The sequence below is a fragment of the Bidens hawaiensis genome, unplaced genomic scaffold (assembly GCF_021521415.1).
Source record: "Bidens hawaiensis isolate Kalapana, Puna unplaced genomic scaffold, B.hawaiensis_p1.1 tig00050679_1, whole genome shotgun sequence".
NCBI classification, from domain to species: Eukaryota; Viridiplantae; Streptophyta; class Magnoliopsida; order Asterales; family Asteraceae; genus Bidens; species Bidens hawaiensis.
Window position 1 is genome coordinate 58,251 of NW_027506168.1, and position 22,141 is coordinate 80,391.

The 22,141-nt window shown below is 35.2% G+C and overlaps 4 protein-coding genes and 1 non-coding gene across 5 annotated transcripts; 3 read left to right on the forward strand and 2 right to left on the reverse strand.

Moving 5' to 3' along the window:
* The first annotated feature begins 838 nt into the window (after positions 1-838).
* LOC143616951 (sedoheptulose-1,7-bisphosphatase, chloroplastic-like) lies at positions 839-3,905 on the forward strand. The gene is made up of 8 exons (XM_077089644.1): positions 839-1,052; positions 1,874-1,993; positions 2,135-2,320; positions 2,442-2,523; positions 2,638-2,859; positions 3,112-3,212; positions 3,312-3,383; positions 3,463-3,905. Exons 1-8 carry the CDS (start codon positions 939-941, stop codon positions 3,742-3,744), a joined length of 1,179 nt encoding a protein of 392 aa, XP_076945759.1. The 5' UTR covers positions 839-938; the 3' UTR covers positions 3,745-3,905.
* Positions 3,906-5,443: 1,538 nt separating this feature from the next.
* On the reverse strand, positions 5,444-5,516 carry TRNAR-CCU (transfer RNA arginine (anticodon CCU)). The gene has a single exon. It is a non-coding gene; the product is annotated as a tRNA-Arg (tRNA).
* A 1,449-nt stretch (positions 5,517-6,965) lies between these two features.
* LOC143616949 (transcription factor DIVARICATA-like) lies at positions 6,966-8,667 on the forward strand. The gene is made up of 2 exons (XM_077089643.1): positions 6,966-7,627; positions 8,136-8,667. Exons 1-2 carry the CDS (start codon positions 7,245-7,247, stop codon positions 8,413-8,415), a joined length of 663 nt encoding a protein of 220 aa, XP_076945758.1. The 5' UTR covers positions 6,966-7,244; the 3' UTR covers positions 8,416-8,667.
* A 1,847-nt stretch (positions 8,668-10,514) lies between these two features.
* Positions 10,515-13,086, reverse strand: LOC143616952 (coronatine-insensitive protein 1-like). Its single transcript, XM_077089645.1, has 3 exons — positions 12,533-13,086; positions 11,722-12,193; positions 10,515-11,500 (listed from the first exon to the last, which is right to left on the reverse strand). The coding sequence occupies exons 1-3, from the start codon at positions 13,018-13,020 to the stop codon at positions 10,676-10,678; spliced, it is 1,785 nt and encodes a 594-aa protein (XP_076945760.1). The 5' UTR covers positions 13,021-13,086; the 3' UTR covers positions 10,515-10,675.
* Positions 13,087-17,384: 4,298 nt separating this feature from the next.
* LOC143616947 (uncharacterized) lies at positions 17,385-19,707 on the forward strand. Its single transcript, XM_077089641.1, has 3 exons — positions 17,385-18,906; positions 18,995-19,218; positions 19,303-19,707. The coding sequence occupies exons 1-3, from the start codon at positions 17,385-17,387 to the stop codon at positions 19,705-19,707; spliced, it is 2,151 nt and encodes a 716-aa protein (XP_076945756.1).
* The last annotated feature ends 2,434 nt before the right edge of the window (positions 19,708-22,141 follow it).

Below are 22,141 nucleotides of genomic sequence, written 5' to 3' on the forward strand. Positions count from 1 at the left end.
TATTGATAAAGAGCATATCATTCTCTCATAGTCCGTATTAAGATAATGGTAGTTAGACGTCTTTGCACTCTTCTTACGAATTAGATGTTGTCCGAAATAACATTAATCTATACGAGCAATATTATGTGTCAGATATGCAGCTTGCTATTGGTCTCTTGTGTTAGTCGTTGGTAATGGTGCACACGTTATCCTTTTTGACCACTTATTATTAGCTACCACGTAGTGCCATAAGTTTTGCTAGATATGGTGATATGTATATTGTAGCTCATGACTCCTGAGGTAACTTGTGTTTCAGCCTTTCAGGACATCGATCGAGAGCTTGATGCCCCAAACGTCTTGATTGAAGGATTACGTATTCAAGTCCCACGAATTCAGTTGTTTACCGTGAATAAATTAGTGTACTTGAAACAATCCCATATAGTATAGGTTTATATGTACGGATGTTTAACCGTAGTTTAGTGTTATAGTAAAAGAGATCCGGCTTCATATAGGTTTATATGTGCTTTTCTTTTTCTTAATACTTATGTGCATATAATTTAAACTTTTAAGAAAAAAATCTAAACATACTAGTTGTAATTAGTTTATATTATGTAATTTAAAATTAATAAGTATATAAGAAAAATGAAAGTTATTAACTAAACTTTTCTACATGTCGACTTATCCAACTAAACCATTCCTTATAACACATCTCACTGAGACAAGAGAACCACATAATTGTTAAAAAGATGAGTAATAAATCTCACCCCCATACTTCTCAATCAAAACCATATCTATCCATTCTATTCTTTTTCACTGCCACGTGTCACACCATAGTTGCCTGCTTATCTTTTGAAGAACCCAAACAAAACACCTAAAGAAAATTAAGCCTTCAAACTCAATCAAGAACCTCTTGTTGTTTGCTTCTGCTTCAACTTTGAAGCTTAAAATCTAGATAAACAATGGAGACAGGAGTGGCGTGCTTTGCACGTGGGACAATCTTGCCGAGTGTTGCTTCTCAACATTCTACTTCATTTGCATCTCCACGCTCCGCTTATTCATCATTCACCAACAGGGTATGCCTCAGTTAAATTGGGTTTTTGCATGTTTTTATTACTCTAAATTATGATCACTTGTTTAATATATAAAGTACTCCATGCAAGATGTGTTCTATTTATATGGGGAGTTTGACAAATGACAATAGTAGGTAAACACACTTGATAATTTTCCCATCAAATTTTAAATTGAAACTGATAGGATGATTAACTGATTATGCAAGAACTGGTTTGAAACAACCTGGTCAAAGGATAAAAGCAAGTGGTTTAATCAAATTTAGTCATTACAATAGAGTTTTTTTGTTCGGTTTAGTCATTTATTTTTTTTTCAAAGTTTAGGATGCCAATTTTAGCTAGCCCTTGAAGGTTGTCAGTTAGGATTCTGAGCCCACACGGGTTTTCGTCCCACTGTGTGTTGCGCCAGAGAATGCTGCTCTTGTGGCGGCACAAAGACTGTCAAGTGGCAGTCAGTGAGTTTCCCCGGGAACGCCCAAGCCAAACTCTGAAGCTAGCGTGGGTCCGGTTAAGACAACATAGTCTGGCCGGAGTGGGGCGTGCGTTAGCCTAAAATTAAATTCAAGAAAGTCGCATTTAAAAAAAATTCTATTACCAAGATTTGTCAATACCTGCCAAAAATTAATTTGATGTGTCTAATGATGCAGAGCGGAAGCAAGAATAAAAGTAAAGGGACTTAATTGTACATTCTAGATAAGTGAGGGACTAAATGTGTCAAACTGTAATAGTGTTAGTTAGTGTTAGTTGTAACTGTACTTAACAGTAGACAACAACTAATGATCAGAGTATCGTGTTGATTAAAGATTCTATATTGATATTTTTTGCAGAGCTTAAAATCAAGCTCGTTTTTCGGAGAAGCCTTGCGGGTGATGCCAAGATCGTCCCTAAAGGTTTCAAAGGCACAAAGTTCCTCATCCATAACCAGATGTGAAATCGGTGAAAGTCTGGTGAGTTTAGCATAAAAACAAGATAAATAGAACAGTACTCAGTAGGATCAATACCGACACCCATCCTACTGAGCACTACTCGTATTTATCTAACCAGCTATGCTTCTTATTTAACATATTGGAGTTGTAAATTATTTGTAGGAACATTTTCTATCAAAGGCAACCACAGACAAAGGTTTGATCAGATTGTTGATAAGCATGAGTGAAGCAATAAGGACCATCGCGTTCAAAGTCCGAACCGCATCTTGTGGTGGGACCGCGTGTGTAAACTCATTTGGGGATGAACAACTTGCAGTTGACATGCTGGCCGATAAGCTTTTGTTTGATGTTAGTTTCAAACTTGCATATACTATTGTAACTATTATTATTATTATTATTATTATTATTATTATTATTATTATTATAAATCAAATGCACATTGTAACATTTTTAAACAACTATTTTCTAGGCATTAAGTCACTCGCATTTCTGCAAATATGCGTGCTCTGAAGAAGTCCCTGAACTCCAAGACATGGGCGGTCCGGTTGAAGGTATCAACATACTCATCATGTCATTATGTTATGATCATGTTATTAAATGATTAAATGATAAGTTTCATAGTATTTTTTTTCCTCTATGCCTAAAAGATGTTACTTTTGTGGCAGGTGGATTTAGTGTCGCATTTGATCCTCTTGACGGGTCTAGCATTGTTGACACGAACTTCACCGTTGGTACCATTTTTGGTGTGTGGCCTGGAGATAAACTAACCGGGGTCACCGGAAGAGACCAAGTGGCTGCAGCCATGGGAATTTACGGACCTCGAACCACTTATGTTATTGCTCTCAAGGGTTACCCGGGAACCCATGAATTTCTTCTTCTTGATGAAGGTAAAAATGCATAGTTTTAATACAATTATATATTTCTATATATCAAGTCATTCATTACTATATAGGGTAAATCTAAATTTAGTAGACCTAGCAAGATTTTATTCATTACTCATAGATACCATAACTCAAAACAAAGTGAAAGTTAATATTTTTTTTTAAGTTGAGTTGTTTTCTAGCCCACTGATTTCAGCCAGTTGTCCAAATATACGGTACAATCAATTAAATCATTAAATTTCTATTTTATTTGGTTAGGCAAATGGCAACATGTGAAAGAAACTACAGAAATTGGAGAAGGGAAGATGTTTTCGCCCGGAAACTTGAGGGCCACTTTTGACAACCCGGATTACGACAAGGTCTAAATCCTCTTTCCCGTTACACCCGACAGGAAAACTTAAAATTATATTGTACTTTTAACACGCATTTTTTTGTTTAAATAATTTTTTTTGATACAGTTGATCAACTACTACGTAAAAGAGAAGTACACGTTGCGGTACACTGGTGGAATGGTGCCCGATGTTAACCAGGTGATCTCGTCATTTCCATTAATATTATTCGGTCACTCATGTAGTCGTATTTTGTATTTATTTAATTTTTTATTTGCAGATAATTGTGAAAGAAAAGGGTGTATTCACAAATGTGATATCACCAACTACAAAAGCCAAGCTAAGGCTTCTTTTTGAGGTAGCACCTTTGGGACTGTTGATTGAGAATGCTGGAGGTTATAGCAGTGACGGGACACAATCCGTGTTAGATAAGGTGGTTGTGAATCTTGATGATCGAACTCAAGTAGCTTACGGGTCCAAAAATGAGATCATCCGGTTTGAAGAGACACTATACGGGTCGTCTAGGCTCAAATCCGGCGTGCCTGTTGGAGCTTCAGCTTAAACTTATTGACTCTGGTTTTCGGAGATCATATTTGTTTTGTAAACATGTATTCTTACTTATTTGTTGAAAAGGTTTCATCATATATATAAATAGTTTTGTAAGGAGTTTTGTTTTATATAATGTTTTTGAAGAAATTGAAATTATGATGTTTGAAAGCCCAATTAAGTGAATATCATCTTCATCATCATCATCATCATCGTACTCAGTATATTCCACCAATAGCAAAGCTATGGTAGGGTCTGAGGAGGGTAAGATGTAGACAACCTTACCTCTACCCCATAGAGGTTGAGAGGCTGCTTCCGGTGAGACCCCCGGCTCGATAGTAGTTTTGCATCAAGTCTTGGACATAAGACACATAACACACAATCATCGGGACACCGGCTAAATGGTGCATGTACTCTTGTCTTTCGGCTATCAACGCCACCACATGATGCCTGATTAACCTTCCGCCACTTTTAACGCTATTTTCACGAGATTAGTAAAATAACGTCAAATTAGTGCAATTTTACTTTTGTCCACCCAAGGGTTTGTTGTATAATTGCGTACAATTTGATCAATGAATCAAACCTGTAATTATGATTTCAATCTTACTTTCTTGAACAATTGCCTGGATTAATCTTTGAATCGTGAATCACTTTCAGATAAACCTATTTGTGGGTTACACGCAATGATTTATCGGATAAGACGGAGATTTTCTGTACATGGAATTGGATTTTGATGATTCTGTGAATGTGATGAAGAACCAGAGGAGAAGTAACCGTCTTCTCTGTTCTGTGTATTCGATGAGATGATGTTCCAATGCAGAGAATGAAAACATCGACATATATAAATCAATTCCCATATCTCACATGAGCCCAAATAATTAATCATAAGCCCACTTATTATTATACTTAAGCCCAATAACAAAGCCTAAATAAAATTATTGTTAAACAAGCCCGCACTCCCGCGTCACCTAACTCGTTTAATCTCTTAACGTTATTTCCTCCATCGATAAGTTAATCCAATACACTAAAATAACCAACAGGGTTCACACATATATACATTATCTGTGCGCACCAAAAGCAGGGCGTTTCCCGTGTTACAAGAATATGAATGTGACATGAATTTATGTAGGGAAAATTTTCTAAATGTTTCTTTTATAGAGAGATTCTGTTTATATCTCCACAAATCAAGAGTTCTAGCAATGACGCCTCCAAACAAGTCGTCAGCGATGTGTTTTAAAGGCACATGTTTCTAGGACCAATAACTAGGCATCACATGTTATCAATTAATCATGGGACGACCTATTTGTTCAACAAGACTCGTCAGGACGACCTATTGCTTTAACAAAGTCGCATGAACTAGTTTTGTTCAACAACTCGTTAGCACAACTTGTTTACAATCTTGTCGGGACGACTTGTTTATTCAACAAACTCACCTGGACGGTTAATTTTGGTCACCAAATTCGTCTGGGACGACTTATTTGGGGCCAGCCGGTGTTATTTGATTAGATAACAAAAAACTCTGGGTGAGTAAAATAACCGACTATGACGAGTCAACGACATGTTTGGAGTGAACATTTTTGAAACGCTATATTTGTGGGGACATAAAGGGAATCTCATCTATAAAAGAGACATTTTAGGAATTTTCCCAATTATGTATCTTTATTCCTTATAAGAATCATTACAAAAAAAAAACAATCCATGTCAAAACAATATATCGCGCCAGGTAGGGGTCGAACCTACGACTTTCTGCTTAGGAAACAGACGCTCTATCCACTGAGCTACAGGCGCTGATTGATGTATTTACATGAAATATTTTTATAACTAATCAATAATTTTGATTATATTCTTTTTGAATAAATATCTTTGAAAGACCTACCTTTATAATAATTTTGCCCAATCTTTTATAAAAATTCCGTGTGGGGCTAACACCTCCGACATAACTGGAATAAATGACGTGCTAATCATACGTATATTTTTGTGTTTCATGTCTAAAATGATTCATTGTAATGAAAGAAAAGAAATGTAAATGCACCTTTAGGACCTATTGCTATTTCCACTTGACCTCTTTCTTTTCCTTTTCCCTTTCACTAATTTGCATCAAATTATTGCTCATGGGTTCTCTTCCTATGGCCCATAGCTTGATTTTTCATTTCCACTTACACACTTTTGCAAACACTTTAAAGTCTACTCGTTGTCCCGCTTGCCCTTTCAACCTTCCAAAGAAGCGGCTCTCGTCATTTAGTTGTTGGCACACCGTATACCCTTTTGTTTTTATACGTTTACATAACAGTTAACGTCTGAATATGACACCAAGGACCACGTTTCTATTCCAATTTGATTCTTTTCCCCACGTCTCATTTTTCTAAAAATATCATCGGTTTATTATATTAAGACTTAAAGAGCATATGTAATGCATGTTCTTAGGTTGCATTTGTGACAAATTTGCAACATTGTTTCACTCGCATTTCTGCAAAAATGTCCTTCCCCAAGGATTCTAACAAGCGGAATGGGTGGGACCCACTATTCATAACCGACTTTATTTTATATAATTTGAGGTAAAATATTGGGTAAATGTAAAAACAAATGATTGTGGGAGTTTGTTTTTTTATATTAAAAAACAAGCATGTCAATATTTCAGTATTTCAGACGTTTTGGTGCACAGACTTTGGTACATTCGTGTGTCTCTTCTGTAGTTTTATCTCAGACCACATACTTTATAAAAACCCGAGTTGCTAATGCTCTAAGCCTCTAAGGAAACTTATGTGTGTTTTAAATTATGAATGCATGGGAAAAGTGGTGCTATAATTACCAAAACCAAAGATATTTGCTACTTTGTTCATAAAAGAAGCTTTAGAATTTTCTTTCTCCTCTAAAAGGCTTTGTTAGGAGCAATAATAATACAAGAAAGAAAAGGTAAAGGGGTCATTGTTTTGCCAAATCTTGTTAACTTTTAATACAATTATAAAAGGTGTTTGATTTAATAAAACAAACCCTCTATGAACAACCACACTAAATAGTTCAAATTCACCACAAACTACCCAACACATGTGTATATAAATAGCACAGAATCACACACCCATTGACAACTTTCTAGCCACCTGTTCAATCACTCAAGGATTCATCAATACCAATCAAGATTCACATCAAAACCAATCTTGATTCTTCTACAAGAGGTAAAGCTCTCTGCTTTCTTTCAAAAACCAAAAAAAATCTTTAAAGTACTTATTTTTATTAAAATTTATCTTGGATTTTACTTTTTTAATTATGCTTATCATATGGGTATCTGATTATTTTCAAACAATGTGTTCTAGTTGTATGATTTGACATCCTTTTCAAGGTTTTGCTGATTCTTGAATTCATGGGTCATTTTCAAGAATCTTGAATATGTTCTACTAAATCTAGAAAAAGTTTATTCTGATGATCTGATTCTTGTTAAATGATTCTCAACTTCTTTTCCTGTGTATTTGAATTTGAATATCTTAATTCTCTCCATTAAAACAACAGTTTGCAATAATAATGGAAACATTAACTCCATCTCTGCATGTTTTCAGCCCGAATCAAACGATGCAAATGAACAAGCGATCAAAATGGACGAAAGAACAGAATAAGTGGTTTGAAAGTGCTCTCGCAATATTCGATAAAGAAACTCCGGATAGATGGTCAAATGTTGCTGCTTTTGTTCCTGGAAAATCTGAGTATGAAGTGAGACAACAATATGAGGAACTACAAGCTGATATCAATAGCATAGAAGCCGGTTTGGTTGAAGCTCCAAGTTACTTAAGCGCTAAATCCGAATTCCTTCCAGATCACGGGTTCAAATCGTTTGCAAATAGGCTTTACAGGTCAAGATCTTTTGACCCCGAAAGGCGAAAAGGCATACCTTGGACCGAAGATGAACACAGTTAAACTTTTATATTCTAGCTTTCTTAGTTTATTTGTAAACTTCATATGAGTAAAAGAACAAACGTACCCAGTAAGATCTCACTTATAGTGGGGTCTGGGGAGACCGAAATAAAAACAAACATATACTCTATTCCAGGAGATAGATAAACTACATGCACGGAGACCCTAAAGACAACTTTGTTTGAATGAAAATCGATAATCTATTTCTAAAGAAAGTATAGAAAATATGATTTTGAGAAATTGTGATTATAACTTAATTACAAACGGTAATACAACATAGATCACATGTTTATACTAGAGATTACGAGACTAACAATGGAATCAACTAACTAGCTTTTAACTAATTCTAAAAAAGATATAAAAAAACAGACAAAACAAACATATCCAGTAAAATTCACTCATAGGTAAGGTCACAAAAGCTACAGGTAAGGTCCGGGGAGTCTGCTTCTACTTAGACCATTGTGATACAAAATAATATTAAACAAACTTGTGTTTGATGTATTTCAGGAGATTCTTGATCGGTTTACAAGTTCATGGTAAAGGAGACTGGCGAAACATTTCACGCAACTTTGTGGTGACCAAAACACCAACACAAGTGGCAAGTCACGCTCAGAAGTACTATGCAAGGCAACATTCGGAAGGGAAAGAAAAGAGGAGACCTAGCATCCACGACATCACCACCGTCCACTTGGACAAATTTAATATACCAAACAATGAGATCAATATACGAGGATACAATTCCGGTCTGTATTTCCAACCTACAGGATACCAAGTTCAAGGTTAGCCGACCTAGGTTTGTTTAATTGTTTTCAACGTTTAAATGATTTGTACTCGTCTTGTTATGCATTTAAATGAAATCAAAACATAGGTTTTTTTGTGTCGCCTGTGATCAATAATCATGATAACAAATGATTCACATGTGAAATGACATTACATAACCTTTATTCGTCATCAAATTTGGTTTGTGTTACTTCTTCTCATCATATGATGCATGGATAAGCCGAGTCAGCATAGTTTATTCATGTCGATTGTCATGTCATCAACTGACTCACTCAACACTTAAACTATTTTTTCCAGATCATGTCACTACCGTTTATAATATGTAAGTTTACATATGATGAAAATTAATTCCTATATTATAATTATTTATTCTTCTTTTATTAAAATAAAAGAAGTTGTATTGGAAGTGTGACAGTGGCTCTCACTCGTTGAAATAATTTGTCCAAGTTGTATGATTGAGCACTTGGTTGTACCGGTTAATTCCATTTTGAGTATATGTGGGGGTGGCCCACATAAAAATTTTATCAAAATTTGGAAATGTTCGATTTTTTAATGGACTACATTACACATTAGATAGTGCTCAATGGAATCGTACTTTATCAAATCATATATATGAATCACCTATAGATCTGTCTTGGTAAAGGAGGTGATCTGTAAAAATAAATGTTTTCATAATTGAATTGGCCACGTGTTAATTAAGCCCGTTTTAAAATCTAAATTAAGCTAACATATGTAACTATATTGGTGTGGATTTTTTTTTAATATGGAACATGTGACAAACAAAATATGAAAACTGTAAGCAGTAAATAAATCAGTAAAATAAGTTTTGAAAGCATAAAAAGTTAAAACTTAACGCCTTAACTAGCTTGACCCATATTGTTATGATCCATCGTAATGAGCCCACCCAACTAGCCCCTTTTAGGAAGCCCGATATTATAATGGATTGGTGGAAGCAATCGTTGGATATAAGCACGAGAATTTTAGAGTCAAGGTTATGAATAATATTGTTGAGTGTCATATGTTTCTTCTTTCTCATCTCCAATTCTTCTTTGTATTTCTTGTCTCCTTCTGTAATGTTTGATTTCCTCGGTTGTAAGCGTTCACTTTATCAATAGAATCAAGTAATGATTTCCGCATTCGTCTAATTTTGATTGTGCTAATATAGAATCACTTCAGTTATGTAAATAGTTTGCGGTCCAATTCTAAAAACAATAATAGAAACGCCGGTAATGGGCAACATAGAACTTGTTTGGAATGCATCTTGTTGGAAATCAAGCCCCAATAATCAGACACGAGAACACAGTTTTGAATAACTTGTTCTGACTCTTTTCTTTATTATAATTAAATTGAAAACCTTAACAACACGTAAATTATTAACCCTTTGAATCTATTCATATTAAACACAAAACCTAAACCAACTATGACTCGAACTCTTATAAACTTATCATAACAAGAAAAGATACACATAATAACTTTAAACAATTCTATAAACTTAAATAACCAACTTAAACTCAACCTCTAATATTTTAAACATTCATTAACAGTAATCCTTCACATGTTTGGTCAAATATTTCCACAACTGACAATTAAAATTAATCATTAATGAAAACCACCATCAATAAAAAAAATGCTTTATTGTAAAATAAATAAATAAAAATTACGAAATTTAGCCCATGTAAACATATATTGGGCTGCAAAGGAATTTGGATCCACAAATTGGACAAACAGCCTATCGCTTTCGTGCATATTTTCAAAAAGCTAAAGTTAATAACTTTATTAAGTTGGACATTTTTCTACCCTATTTTATTTTATTTTATTTTATGCCCGGAACAACTTAGACCATAACCTTTCATATCTTGGAAGAGACGGTAAAATCAATATTAAAAAAATAAAAAAAGTGATTGTGACAAGAAGTTATTGTCGTTTATTAATCAACTAACATAAACAACCTAGTAAAATACATACAGGGCCACTATCTTTGTTTATTTTGTTGCTTTCTGTGTGTTTCTGTCTTCTTGTTTTGCTGTTTGCACCTTTGTATGCTTGATGCTTAAAACAAAAGGACAGAACCACATGTTCATCTATACATCCAAGATCCACATGTTACGTTACGCGTGTCACATACAACATAACCGAACCGTACAAAGTCTATCAAGATATGTATTATTACAAAGTCTCCAAAGCTAACAAAATTTTAAGACAAAACGGTACAAGTACATGATACAACAAACAGAACGAAACGAAACCAAAACTAGTAAAAGATGTTACTTTTCTGATAAATATGCACACACTTGTTGAGCAATGGAGTCAAGTGGGATGACCGAAGGTGGGAAATCGGTTCTTGGTCCCGCAAGAGAATAATAAGCAAGTATATGCGCAGGGTGTTCGATCTCTCTACCTTCTCCACAGTTAACCTTTCTTGGAGGGATTATTTCGATATTCCAATACGGTCGCGCCATTGCTAAAAGATCAAATCCAGTATTGGATCCTCTATACCCTTGTACCCATAAGTACCTTAAAGATCTCAACTGTAGAACCGCCAAAGCAAGTGCCTTTTCACTAAAACAACACCCTCTCACTTCAAGTTTTTGTAGGCTCGGGCAGCCTCGAGAGAACCCGAGAAGCCCGGCATCAGACTCCCCAAGATATCCAAGTAGCATCCATCTAATATTCTGACTGTGTTGACCAATATAAGTCAAGCCCACATCAGTTAGCCCTCCTGGTCTAAGATAGAGTGCAAATCTTCTGAGTTTGTTGCAGCCCCTTAGTAAGGACCGGATGCCGTTATCGAGTGGCAAATCTGTAATAACCTCTTCTTTATCGAGTAACACCATACGGAAATCGCAGAGGTTTTTCAAGTTCATTCCTATGGTTTCTAGGGCTGCGTTTGTGATATCGGATACGTATACAGCAATGTATTCGAGATCAAGACAGCCTTGGGCTATGGCGGTTAATCCCCTTTGAGAAACAACGCCCTCTTCGTCTTCCATTTCTTGTTCGTCGGCTCCTCGTTCAATTCTTAACCGCTTTAGTTTCTTGCAAGAGCATGCTAGAACTTCCATTCCCCGGTCTCCAATCACATTTCTTGTCTGTTTTTCATCAATTTTGAGGTCAAAGTTAGTTCATTTGCAAGTTATTTAATTAGTTCATCAATGTTATATGGATTACTATACATATAAGAAAAAAGGTTTGCCATGTCACACCCTTCCCAGACCCTACCAATATCTCTGCTATGTGATAATATATGGGTGCGTTTGTTTGTATAGGTTCGATAATCAAGTATAATGAAATAGTAAACAATGAGATTTACCTCAAGAACTTCCAAATTCGGACATTTTTGGAGCAATACGCAATGATCCTCAGTGTCAAGAAGGGCATAAAGGAGATCAAGTTTTTTGAGACGCGAAGCGAAGGGGTATACAATGGGCATTTCATTTGTACTCATGTAATTCAGACCTAACCGACGCAATCCCGGGGGGTACGTTAGAGAAGCATACTCCTCGGGATGGTTGTTAAAACAACCACCACTGAATTCTTCTAGAGAACCCGCGAAGCGGAAGAACCCAACAAGATCCAAGATTTCACAATCGCCTATCTTGACCGATGCTAAAGACTTGCAGCTTTTGGCTATTAGCTCAAGATCATTAGAACTAATTAGTGAAAGATCGGTCATGTAGAAGTTTAATGATTCGAGTTGCGTATTGTTCATTGCAAGCTCATGTAGCCAGTCTCCATCCTTCTCTTCCACCTGGCTCTCTTCTAGAAACAGTACTTTAAGGTTCCTGCAATGGCAGAAAGTAAAAGTCAAAGATTCATTTAAGCATTAATGATTGAATCTTTACCAACTAATTGACGCAAAAGATCCATATAACCCATGAAAGAATTGATTTTTACCAACCAATTGACTGACATCAAACAATCATATAAGCATTAAAGGTTACCTTTTTACCAACGACATCAAACATTCATATAAGCATTTAAAGACTGAATCTTTACCAACTAACTGACATCAAAGACTCATATATGCATTAAAAGATTGAACCTTTAGCAACTAACTTACATCAAAGACTCATATAACCACACAAAGATTGAATCTTTACCAATCTAATTAACAAAAATACCTGCAAGATCGCGTAATATGTGCAAGTCCATCAGTGGAGAATCCAGAACACTTATCAAGTTTAACAACCTGAAGAACATGCCCACGCGCTCGTGCTAACAGTTCAAGATCCTCATCTTTTACAATCATCCTTCTGAAATGCACAGCCTTTAAGCAACTAAAAGATCTCGAAAGCTCCTCTGCCCACGGCGTCACAAACCCTCCCCAGTCCTCCGGGATTAAGTTATACATGGCCGCCCTTGGTTTTCCTTTTAGTTTAACAGATTCAAGAAAAGGGAATCTCCGTCGCAACTGTTTAGGTGTGGCCGTGTAACATAAAGCTATTGTCACGTGCTTACGTGTCAGAGCTTCGAGTTCGTATAGCCTCCGGCAGACCAACGAGATTGATTGCCGGTCACGCGAGTCGTCTATGTACGCTAACACGCACTCGAAAACGACATCAGACATACCGTGCCCGCGCTGGTTGTTGTTAAAGTTCTTGTCTTCCATAACCAAATTCAAGAAATTAATCAAGTTGAAAATAGTGATTTACAAAGGGCTTTTTGCAGGTGAAATAAAATTTCAAGATTCAAGAAATTATTAATTAAAGAACAAAATCCCAAATCAGTTCAGATCACTTCAAATAACCCAGATAATAAATCAAGAAACAAACAAAACCCACATCCAATTAATTTCAAGATTCATACTTTAGCAAGTATTTCACAAAAACCAGATACCAAATCAAAAAAGAAACAAAACCCAGTTCAGATCAGTTTCAAGATTCATGATTTGACAAGTATTTCACAAAACCCAGATACCAAATTAAGAAAGAAACAAAACCCACACCCAGTTAGTATCAAGATTCATGATTTAGCAAGTATTTCACAAAACCCAGATACCAAATTAAGAAAGAAACAAAACCCACTTCCAATTAGTTTCAAGATTCATGATTTAGAATAGTTTCACAAAACCCAGATACCAAATCAAGAAAGAAACAAAACCCACTTGAAATCAGTGTCAAGATTCATAATTTAGGAAAGATTTCATAAGACCCAGATATCAAATCAAGGAAAGAACAAAAACACACTTCAAATCAGGTGACTTTTAACAATACCCATGATTGGATTGCAAAAAACCAAGCTGAAAAGATTGATTTTAGAGAGAGAAAGCAGGAGAGAGAGAGAGTATATTATCGGAGAAGAAGAGATCCAACGCCGACAGATGGATGAGTTTGTATGAAGATCAAATGGATAAGATGAATAAAAGGCTCTGTAATCAAGAAACTTTAAGAGAGAGAGTAAGTGAGTGAGTGGTGAAGAAGATGGAGATATTGAGATGGTGGCAATGGTTTATTGGGGAACTCAGCAAACAACAACATTTCTGGTGCTTCAGAATAATAAGAATAATAATAATAATAATAATAATAATAATAATAATAATAATAATATAGTATAGATTTACCAAATTTACTTTATCAAATTTACTTTATTTATACTTTATCTTTTATCTTTTTATAATAAATTATGGATGTGGATGTTACTTTCTTGTCGTATTTGGCATATTGTACCTTTTGTAATACTTGTGCCTACTTCATTCGTTAATTTCTTTTTTAATATTACTTGTTGTTAATAATAATATTTAAACCAAGTTGATAAGATTAAAAAAATAAATTTAAGTTTATCAAACTTTTGAACCAAGATCAACTTTTTGCTTTGGTTGAAACCAATCCGCATCTGTATACAAAAATCAGACTCAAAAAATCTTAATTCTTATAGTGATTTTATTAAAAAAGTTAAAACCCTAACTTAGTCCACAAGTAATACTAAGGTTTAGGTACTAATGATTCATCCGCAAAAGCCATAGCTTCAAAACCGATATGAGATTTTGTAGTCGTATCTCCGAATATGGGTATGGGCTTTGGAGCCATAGCTCCGGATCTTTTTCTTTGAGTTGAAGTCCACTGGTAAGGTGTAATCGAGGTGTTAACATCTTATAGAGGGTTGATTATATATAGGAAAAAGTCCAAACTCAATCGAAAGTAAATTAACAGGTTCAACTAAACCAAATAAAAACAATGGTTCATTTAGGTCGTTTAGTAAGAGTCAACTTTAGGTTATGATGTATAACTGAATCGGATTGAAATGAACCTTTTCGACTAATCTGTCGATTTCTTTTCCAATTTAGTTGAAGCTGTATAAGCCTTACCCTCAACTATCGCCAAATACATCATTATGAAGATCATATCTAAACTTTATGCTTATGTAAGATAGAGGGGCATGGTGATGAGAGAAAGAGAATTTTGAGAGGGGGGGGGGGTGTCTATCTATACTAGGAGAATGCGATAAGGAGTGGGAGAGAAGGAAGCCTGCCCGCTAAGTTTTTGGAGTAGAGGAGAGAGGTCCCCTCCTGTAAATATACAAGTGTAAATGTAAGATTTATCACTATGGATGCATAATAGGTGACTTAACTATATTAAGAAGGGCTCAAAACAAATTCTAAAGTGGATCTATTTATAATTTTTATTATTATAATTTTTCTTATGATAATAAATCCATATCATTTTGAATTTTTATTAAAGGGAAATATGTTTGTTGTCCGAGGGACTCGTACCCAAAGCCTTTAGGTGCGTAAGATAAAAGATTTTGTCTCTGTCACTTGGCCATCAACTACACTATACGTTGATCATTTTAATGAAATTAGAAAAACAATGTACTTCTTAGATGCTCATGAATGACAACATATGTTCGAAAGTAATGATTCCAAATATGTGAAATATACAGCTTCATTATCTTTATGCGGTAAAGATAATGGCCCCTCTTTTTTTTAATAATTATTTTTTTTCTTCTTGAGCCCATCTATATTTCTTTACATATAATTAGTTTCTTGTTAAATGCTACATACCCTCTGTTGGTCACTTGGCTAAAAATGATTCAAACATGAGAATTAAAGTTCAATTTTTAAAATTTATGGTAAATTTATTCTACCACTGATGCGATTACTAGATAATGACATAGTTTTATTGGATTCAAGACTCGAATGAAAATATAAAATTACACCATAAGATCAAGTAGCCACATTATAATGACTTAATCATCGAAAGGTACTTTCTATGTTGTGGTCTCATAATCACTTTATAACGAGTTCTTTGCATGTTGCAGTGTAGATTCAAGCATGAAAGGGTCGAAACAATCCAAACTGTAATAAGACTCAATCTGCTAAAGTTTGTACAATTGCTTACAAATCAACTTTTTATAAACGAATGTAGCAAAATGCTAGCAAAGTCAATTGAAGGTTACAATGTGGAATTCAAAACGGATAATGACACCAAGCTAATTAAGGCAAATTACAAATGGCAAATATCGACCATATTTTTATTCTAATTAAATGAAAAAACCATAATATGTACATCTTCATTAAAGGAGAGAAAATAAAATGCATAATTATAATTTGAATTACTATTTTTACTTGTTTCCAAAATCTCGCTCATGAAAAAGAAATTCGACAAGTTAATAATTAAAACTAAAGCTTAAATGACGTAGCTGGCCTTCTACCATTCTGGTCCAATGACATGAGGTTGATTAAATAAGGCTTGAGATCTTATAGTTTCAGGTTCGAATCCTGATTCAAGGGAGCCCCCCCCCCCCCTGGTGGTGGGTGTTCTTCTTGATGTCTCTGGAGCATCAAAATCAATATGAACGATTGACTTCTCGTCTCATAAAGTTTACTCGGATATTAGGAGTAAGCCGAGACGTTGTTTTAAAAAAAATAAAGCTTAAAAGGACAGGTAATCATTTTCCACACTTTATGGCTTAAAAGTTATTGGGCGTTGTTGTGTTTATTTGACAATTTATTATTAGAAAATACTAAATTTCCTCATTTAATAATTTTCTATTATTTATTTTAAAGCTGTTTTATTATATTATTATCTAGCAAAATACAAACTATGAATAGACCTTATGAGTCAGATTTTGTCGTGTATTTACTGTTGATGTTGAAGTTATATTGCTATGGCCCGTCAACGAAAATCAAACAGATGTTATAAAGTTTAGGGACTGAAATGGTCAATAAGTCATAGTTGGTTTAATAAGGTTATTGTTTGTACTACTGGTAAAACTTAAGGGACTAAAGGTGTCAAGTCTGAAACTGGGTTGTTAGTTGCAGGGGCGGATTTATATACAAGGTTGGGGGTGCACAGGAACCCCTCGAGTTTCGAAATTATAGTGTAATTCTATATATAAAATATGAAGTGCACCCCCTTATAAAATTGAAGTGCACCACCTTACCAAATTGGAAAAGTGGAGTGGTTAAAACACTTGATGCTCTAGCTGATGTCCTGTGTTCGAGGCTTGGTTGGGCCGGTTTTTTTTTTTTTTTTTTTTTTTAAGATATGTGTTTTAATATATTAGTGTTTTAACTTGCCAAACTATCAACCGCAAGAGGACGAACACAGTGACGATTTTGTTGCATATATCTAGCCTTTGCCTCTTTTCCAAGGTTTATAATATTAAATACATTAATATTGGTTACAATTTTATATTATCTACATGTTCTTTGCCGTCTTTTTACTTTTACATGTAGCCATGTAGGCTATTTAACCAAGCCATGTATTTCATGTTATTTAACTTTGAAATCAGTAATACTAGAAGCTTTTGAGAGTATCTATCATTATTTGTGTTGTTCTTACGTATTCGTTGATTGTGTTCACCAACAAACAAACAATAATTTCTTGAAAATTTAATAATAAATCATGAGCCATATTTTATGTAGCAGGTGCCATGAAAGTCTTTATATGAATTGGTTATTTGTTAGCAATTATTTATTTGTTTTAATAGTTGATTTTTGCCACTTGAATTTGATTTGTAGGTATTACTAATATGAGTATCAAGAGATATTTTCAAACAGAACCATCAAACCTTGGGTCATCATCTTCAAGTAGTAAACCGTCAAAAGTAGATTTGGATGATCTTCCATGGGATCATTCCGAAAGGCTACCGATTTCATCTTATCACCCAAGTCAAAAAGATGAAATAAGACGAGCATATCTACTTAGAGGTCCATGTCAACCAACCGGGCATGATTTTCCACAAACAAATTATGGTAGCAAATTAAGACGCTTTAATGTGGAATTGTACACAGGTGAATTTGGAAATTGGTTGGAATATAGTGTCAAAGCTGATAAAGCGTATTGCTTGCATTGTTACTTGTTTAAGGAGTGTGGACAAAATTATGCATTTATGAGTGAAGGGGTGCGGTGTTGGAATAGGGCTCGCGAGAAATTTAGTGGTCATGTTAGTAAATGCAATAGTTTTCACAACAAAGCACGTAAAAAGGGAGAAGACTTACTTAACCAAGCTCAATCTATACCTGTGGCCCTTGATAAAGGAACTGATATACAAAAAATACAATATAGAATCCGATTACATGCTTCAGCTAGACTTACTAAAGCATTGTTGAATGGTTCGTTAGCTTTTCGTGGTCATGATGAGTCTGAAGAATCTCTTTATAGAGGAAATTTTATAGAGTTCTTAAAAGTGTTTGGAGAACTAAATGAAGAAATTGGTAAAGTTATTTTAAGTAACGCTCCCGGGAATAACCAAATGACATCTCCATCAATCCAAAAAGAACTTTGTAATTGTTTTGCAGAAGAAGTATTAAAGAAGATATTTGAAGAACTTAGTGATGATGTCTTTTCCATATTAGTTGATGAATCGAGAGATATTTCTAGAAAGGAACAAATGGTCGTGGTTTTAAGATATGTTGATAAATTGGGATTTGTGAAGGAGCGGTTTATTGGCCTTGTTCATGTTATGGAAACATCCGCGTTATCTCTTAAATCTGCAATTGATAAACTATTTACTCACCACAATTTGAGTATTGGTAGGGTTAGAGGCCAAGGATATGACGGTGCAAGCAACATGTCCGGTGAGTTTAATGGTTTGAAAGCTTTGATTTTAAAAGAAAATCCTTCAACATATTTTGTTCATTGTTTTGCTCACCAACTTCAACTGTTTGTGGCCCTTACAACCAAACATCATGAAATTTTCAAATTTTTTAAAGAAGTGTCAAATTTAGTAAATGTTGTTGGTGCATCTTGTAAGCGAATAGATTTGATAAGAGAAAGTCAAAGAGGAAGATTGGGATTGAATCCGGAAGTTGAAACTGGGAGTGGAAAGAATCAAGAACTGTCACTGGCAAGAGCCGGGGATACACGTTGGAGTTCTCATGAAAAAACAATTCACCGTTTGCTTACTTTATTTCCTAGTGTTATTGACGTGCTTGAATATATAGAAAATTCGGGAGAGATTTCTGCTCACAAAAGTGAAGCACATGGACTTCAATTATACATGAAAACTTTTAGTTTTGTATTCTATTTACATTTGATGAAATACATCTTGGGTGTTACTAACACATTGTGTGAAGCACTTCAAAAAAAAGATCAAGATATGTTAAATGCTATTAAGTTAGTTAAGTTAACTTAGTGAAGGCCAAAAAAGTTATCGACTTGAAGGCTTTGACTCGCTTTTGGAAGATGTCACGTCCTTTTGTGCCAAATATGATATTGAAGTGGTTGATATGAAAGCTGAGTATTTTGACCCGAAAAATCGAAGAAGGAAGACCGGCATCACCAATCGTGACCATTATGTGGTTAATAATTTCAACACGGTTCTCGACATGCAAATTCAAGAGCTTGGAAACCGTTTCAACGAGGTAACCACTAACTTGCTTATGTGTATGAGTTCTTTGAGCCCATCTTGTAATTTTAGTGCTTTTGATAAACTAAACTTGTTAAAGTTGGCTGAGATGTATCCATATGATTTTGATTTTGATGAAAAAGACAAGCTTATATATGAACTTGGCCACTACATTGCTAATGTGAAAGAAGATAAGCGGTTTGCCAACTTGAATGGGGTAGGTGATCTTGCCAAAATGATGGTGAAAACTAGATTGCACATTGATTATCTGTTGGTCTACCGTTTGATAAAGTTATCATTAGTTTTGCCGGTTGCAACGGCAAGTGTTGAAAGATGTTTTTCTTCAATGAAGATTGTGAAAACGGATTTGCTTAATAGGATGGGTGATGGATACATGAACGATTCATGCATTTGTTACATAGAAAGGGAATTCCTCCAACAAGTTTCAGTCGAAGATGTAATGCAACGATTTCAAAAGATGAAGACTCGAAAGGAACAACTTTAGGTATGCTTTTTCAATTTGTAAAGACCATTATATTTATATTTTATGTTTTTATTTTGCAATGACGGTGTCTTTTTTATGTTGCAATGACGATGTCTTTTTATTTTGCAATGACGATGTCTTTTATATTTCAATATCGTATTTTTATTATGTGATAAACCGTACCCGAACCGAACCATCAACCAACCCAAACCGTCAAACCTACCAGAATTTTTTATATCCGGCTCCATGAAATTGGAACATCAAAAAATTGTGCACCCCTTGAAAAAAAATCTTGGATCCGCCACTGGTTAGTTGTAAGATAGGTCGTTATATAATGAGACTCAGGTTTCTGTTAAGCAGTTCAATTCGATCGTCTCTCTCGATCATTCTATGTAATTCATAGTTCTTTCGTTTCGTTTATCTAGTCGACATTTCAGTATAAATTTTGTTAAACGAAGTTGTATTCGAAGTACCAGTAACGACCTAACAATATTCTGATGTCGGTGTTCATAATTATTTTTATGGTTTTCAGTTTTACTAGTATTCTTGCATCACTAGACTGGTTGCATACTTAAATTACTTTCAGTTTCTCGGTAGTTTGATACGGGTCGGATCTCAAACCGAGCCATCTAGCTAGCTCATAGCTAAAACCCCTAGTTAGAAATATAAATATGATCTGGAAGCCCCTAACATCATTGTATCATTTTTTTCATATCATTCAAAATACTAGTTTGGACGACAACCTATCAAACTCACTTTCACTGGTGCTTTTTTTACTATATAACAATACGATAGTTGTGTATATCAACAAGTGGGAGTATACATGATTTAAATGTTTTAATTAAGGTTGTAAATGAGCCGAGCAAAGCCACTCATAAACTACTCGAGATTGGGTCCATAAAAGCTCGAACTCAGTCGAGCTAAACAAGCACGATCACGAGCCTGAAAATAAGTGTGCTTATAAATGAGACCAATCTTAAGCTTCACTTATCAAGCTCAAACAGGCTCACAAACCTTAACGAACTTATTATTCGTGTAGTTTTTGTATAATATATTGTGTGCATTTAACTAATAATAATTATTATACAGAAACAGTTGGGATCTCGGCAAATTGAAATTAAAATCTTGAGGAACAACAAATCTTTTGAAAGGCTAGCACAAGACGAGGATCATCTCGATGAGTAAGCACCATGAAATGAGTCCAAAGGTGTGGTCCGGGCTGTCAAGACAATCTTTATGTAACAACAATAAAGACAAAATTATCAGGTTGTCCTTATTACTATAGAATGAGGGTCTATATTTAATGACAAATTAATGTGAACCCTGTACATTATGTAATGTCACATATCCTGAATTATGTATTGTGACATACACCTAATCAACATTTGTATAAAGGAAAGAACGAGATCCCGAACCAGGTGCGTATCGGCTCGATGGCACTCCCATCCCAAAAACATGGAAGGGAGCTCATTTACACAGTTTGCATGTAAATCAATTCCAAATTTGTAAAGAAAAGGCCAAGAGCCACTTCTAATGGAAATGATTCTCCTTAAAACATCGACGCTGATGATTTTACATTTATACTTTTATGAACTATCAACACGGATATGCCGGTTTTCACCGCATAAATACGTGGAAAGTCGTTGCGTGGGGAAGGCGGCAAAACCCGCATAAACCCAAAAAACGACAAACCTTCACGCAGGTCAGTTGAAGGGGAAAAGTTCAGTCATCCTACTAAATGAAAGTGCCGGTCTATCCGCATGAATCAAGATAGAGGAAACTGAACACTAACCTATTAACAACCGCGCGTCGAACGGTTAATTTATTCAACACGGATATGCCGGTTTTCACCGCATAAATACGTGGAAAGTCGTTGCGTGGGGAAGGCGGCAAAACCCGCATAAACCCAAAAAACGGCAAACCTTCACGCAGGTCAGTTGAAGGGGAAAAGTTCAGTTATCCCATTAAATGAAAGTGCCGGTCTATCCGCATGAACCATGAGAGGAAACTGAACACTAACCTATTAACAACCGCGCGTCGAACGGTTATTCAAAACAGAGAATTTCTAACAAAAAGGATGAGGAAAACCTACACGCAGGTCAGATATGGGTAAAGTTTAGCCATCCTACTAAGTGCAAGTGACGGTCCTACCCGCACAATCACGAAAGAGGAAGCAAAACTTCACACCTATTATCTACCACGTTCAAAGGTTAACTTATTCTCAGAAAAGACGAGGAAAACCTACACGCAGGTCAGATATGGGTAAAGTTTAGCCATCCTACTAAGTGCAAGTGAAGGTCCTACCCGCACAATCACGAAAGAGGAAGCAAAACTTCACACCTATTATCTACCACGTTCAAAGGTTAACTTATCCTCAGAAAAGATGAGGAAAACCTACACGCAGGTTAGACGCAGGTAAAGTTTTGACATCCTACTAAGTGCAAGTGACGGTCCT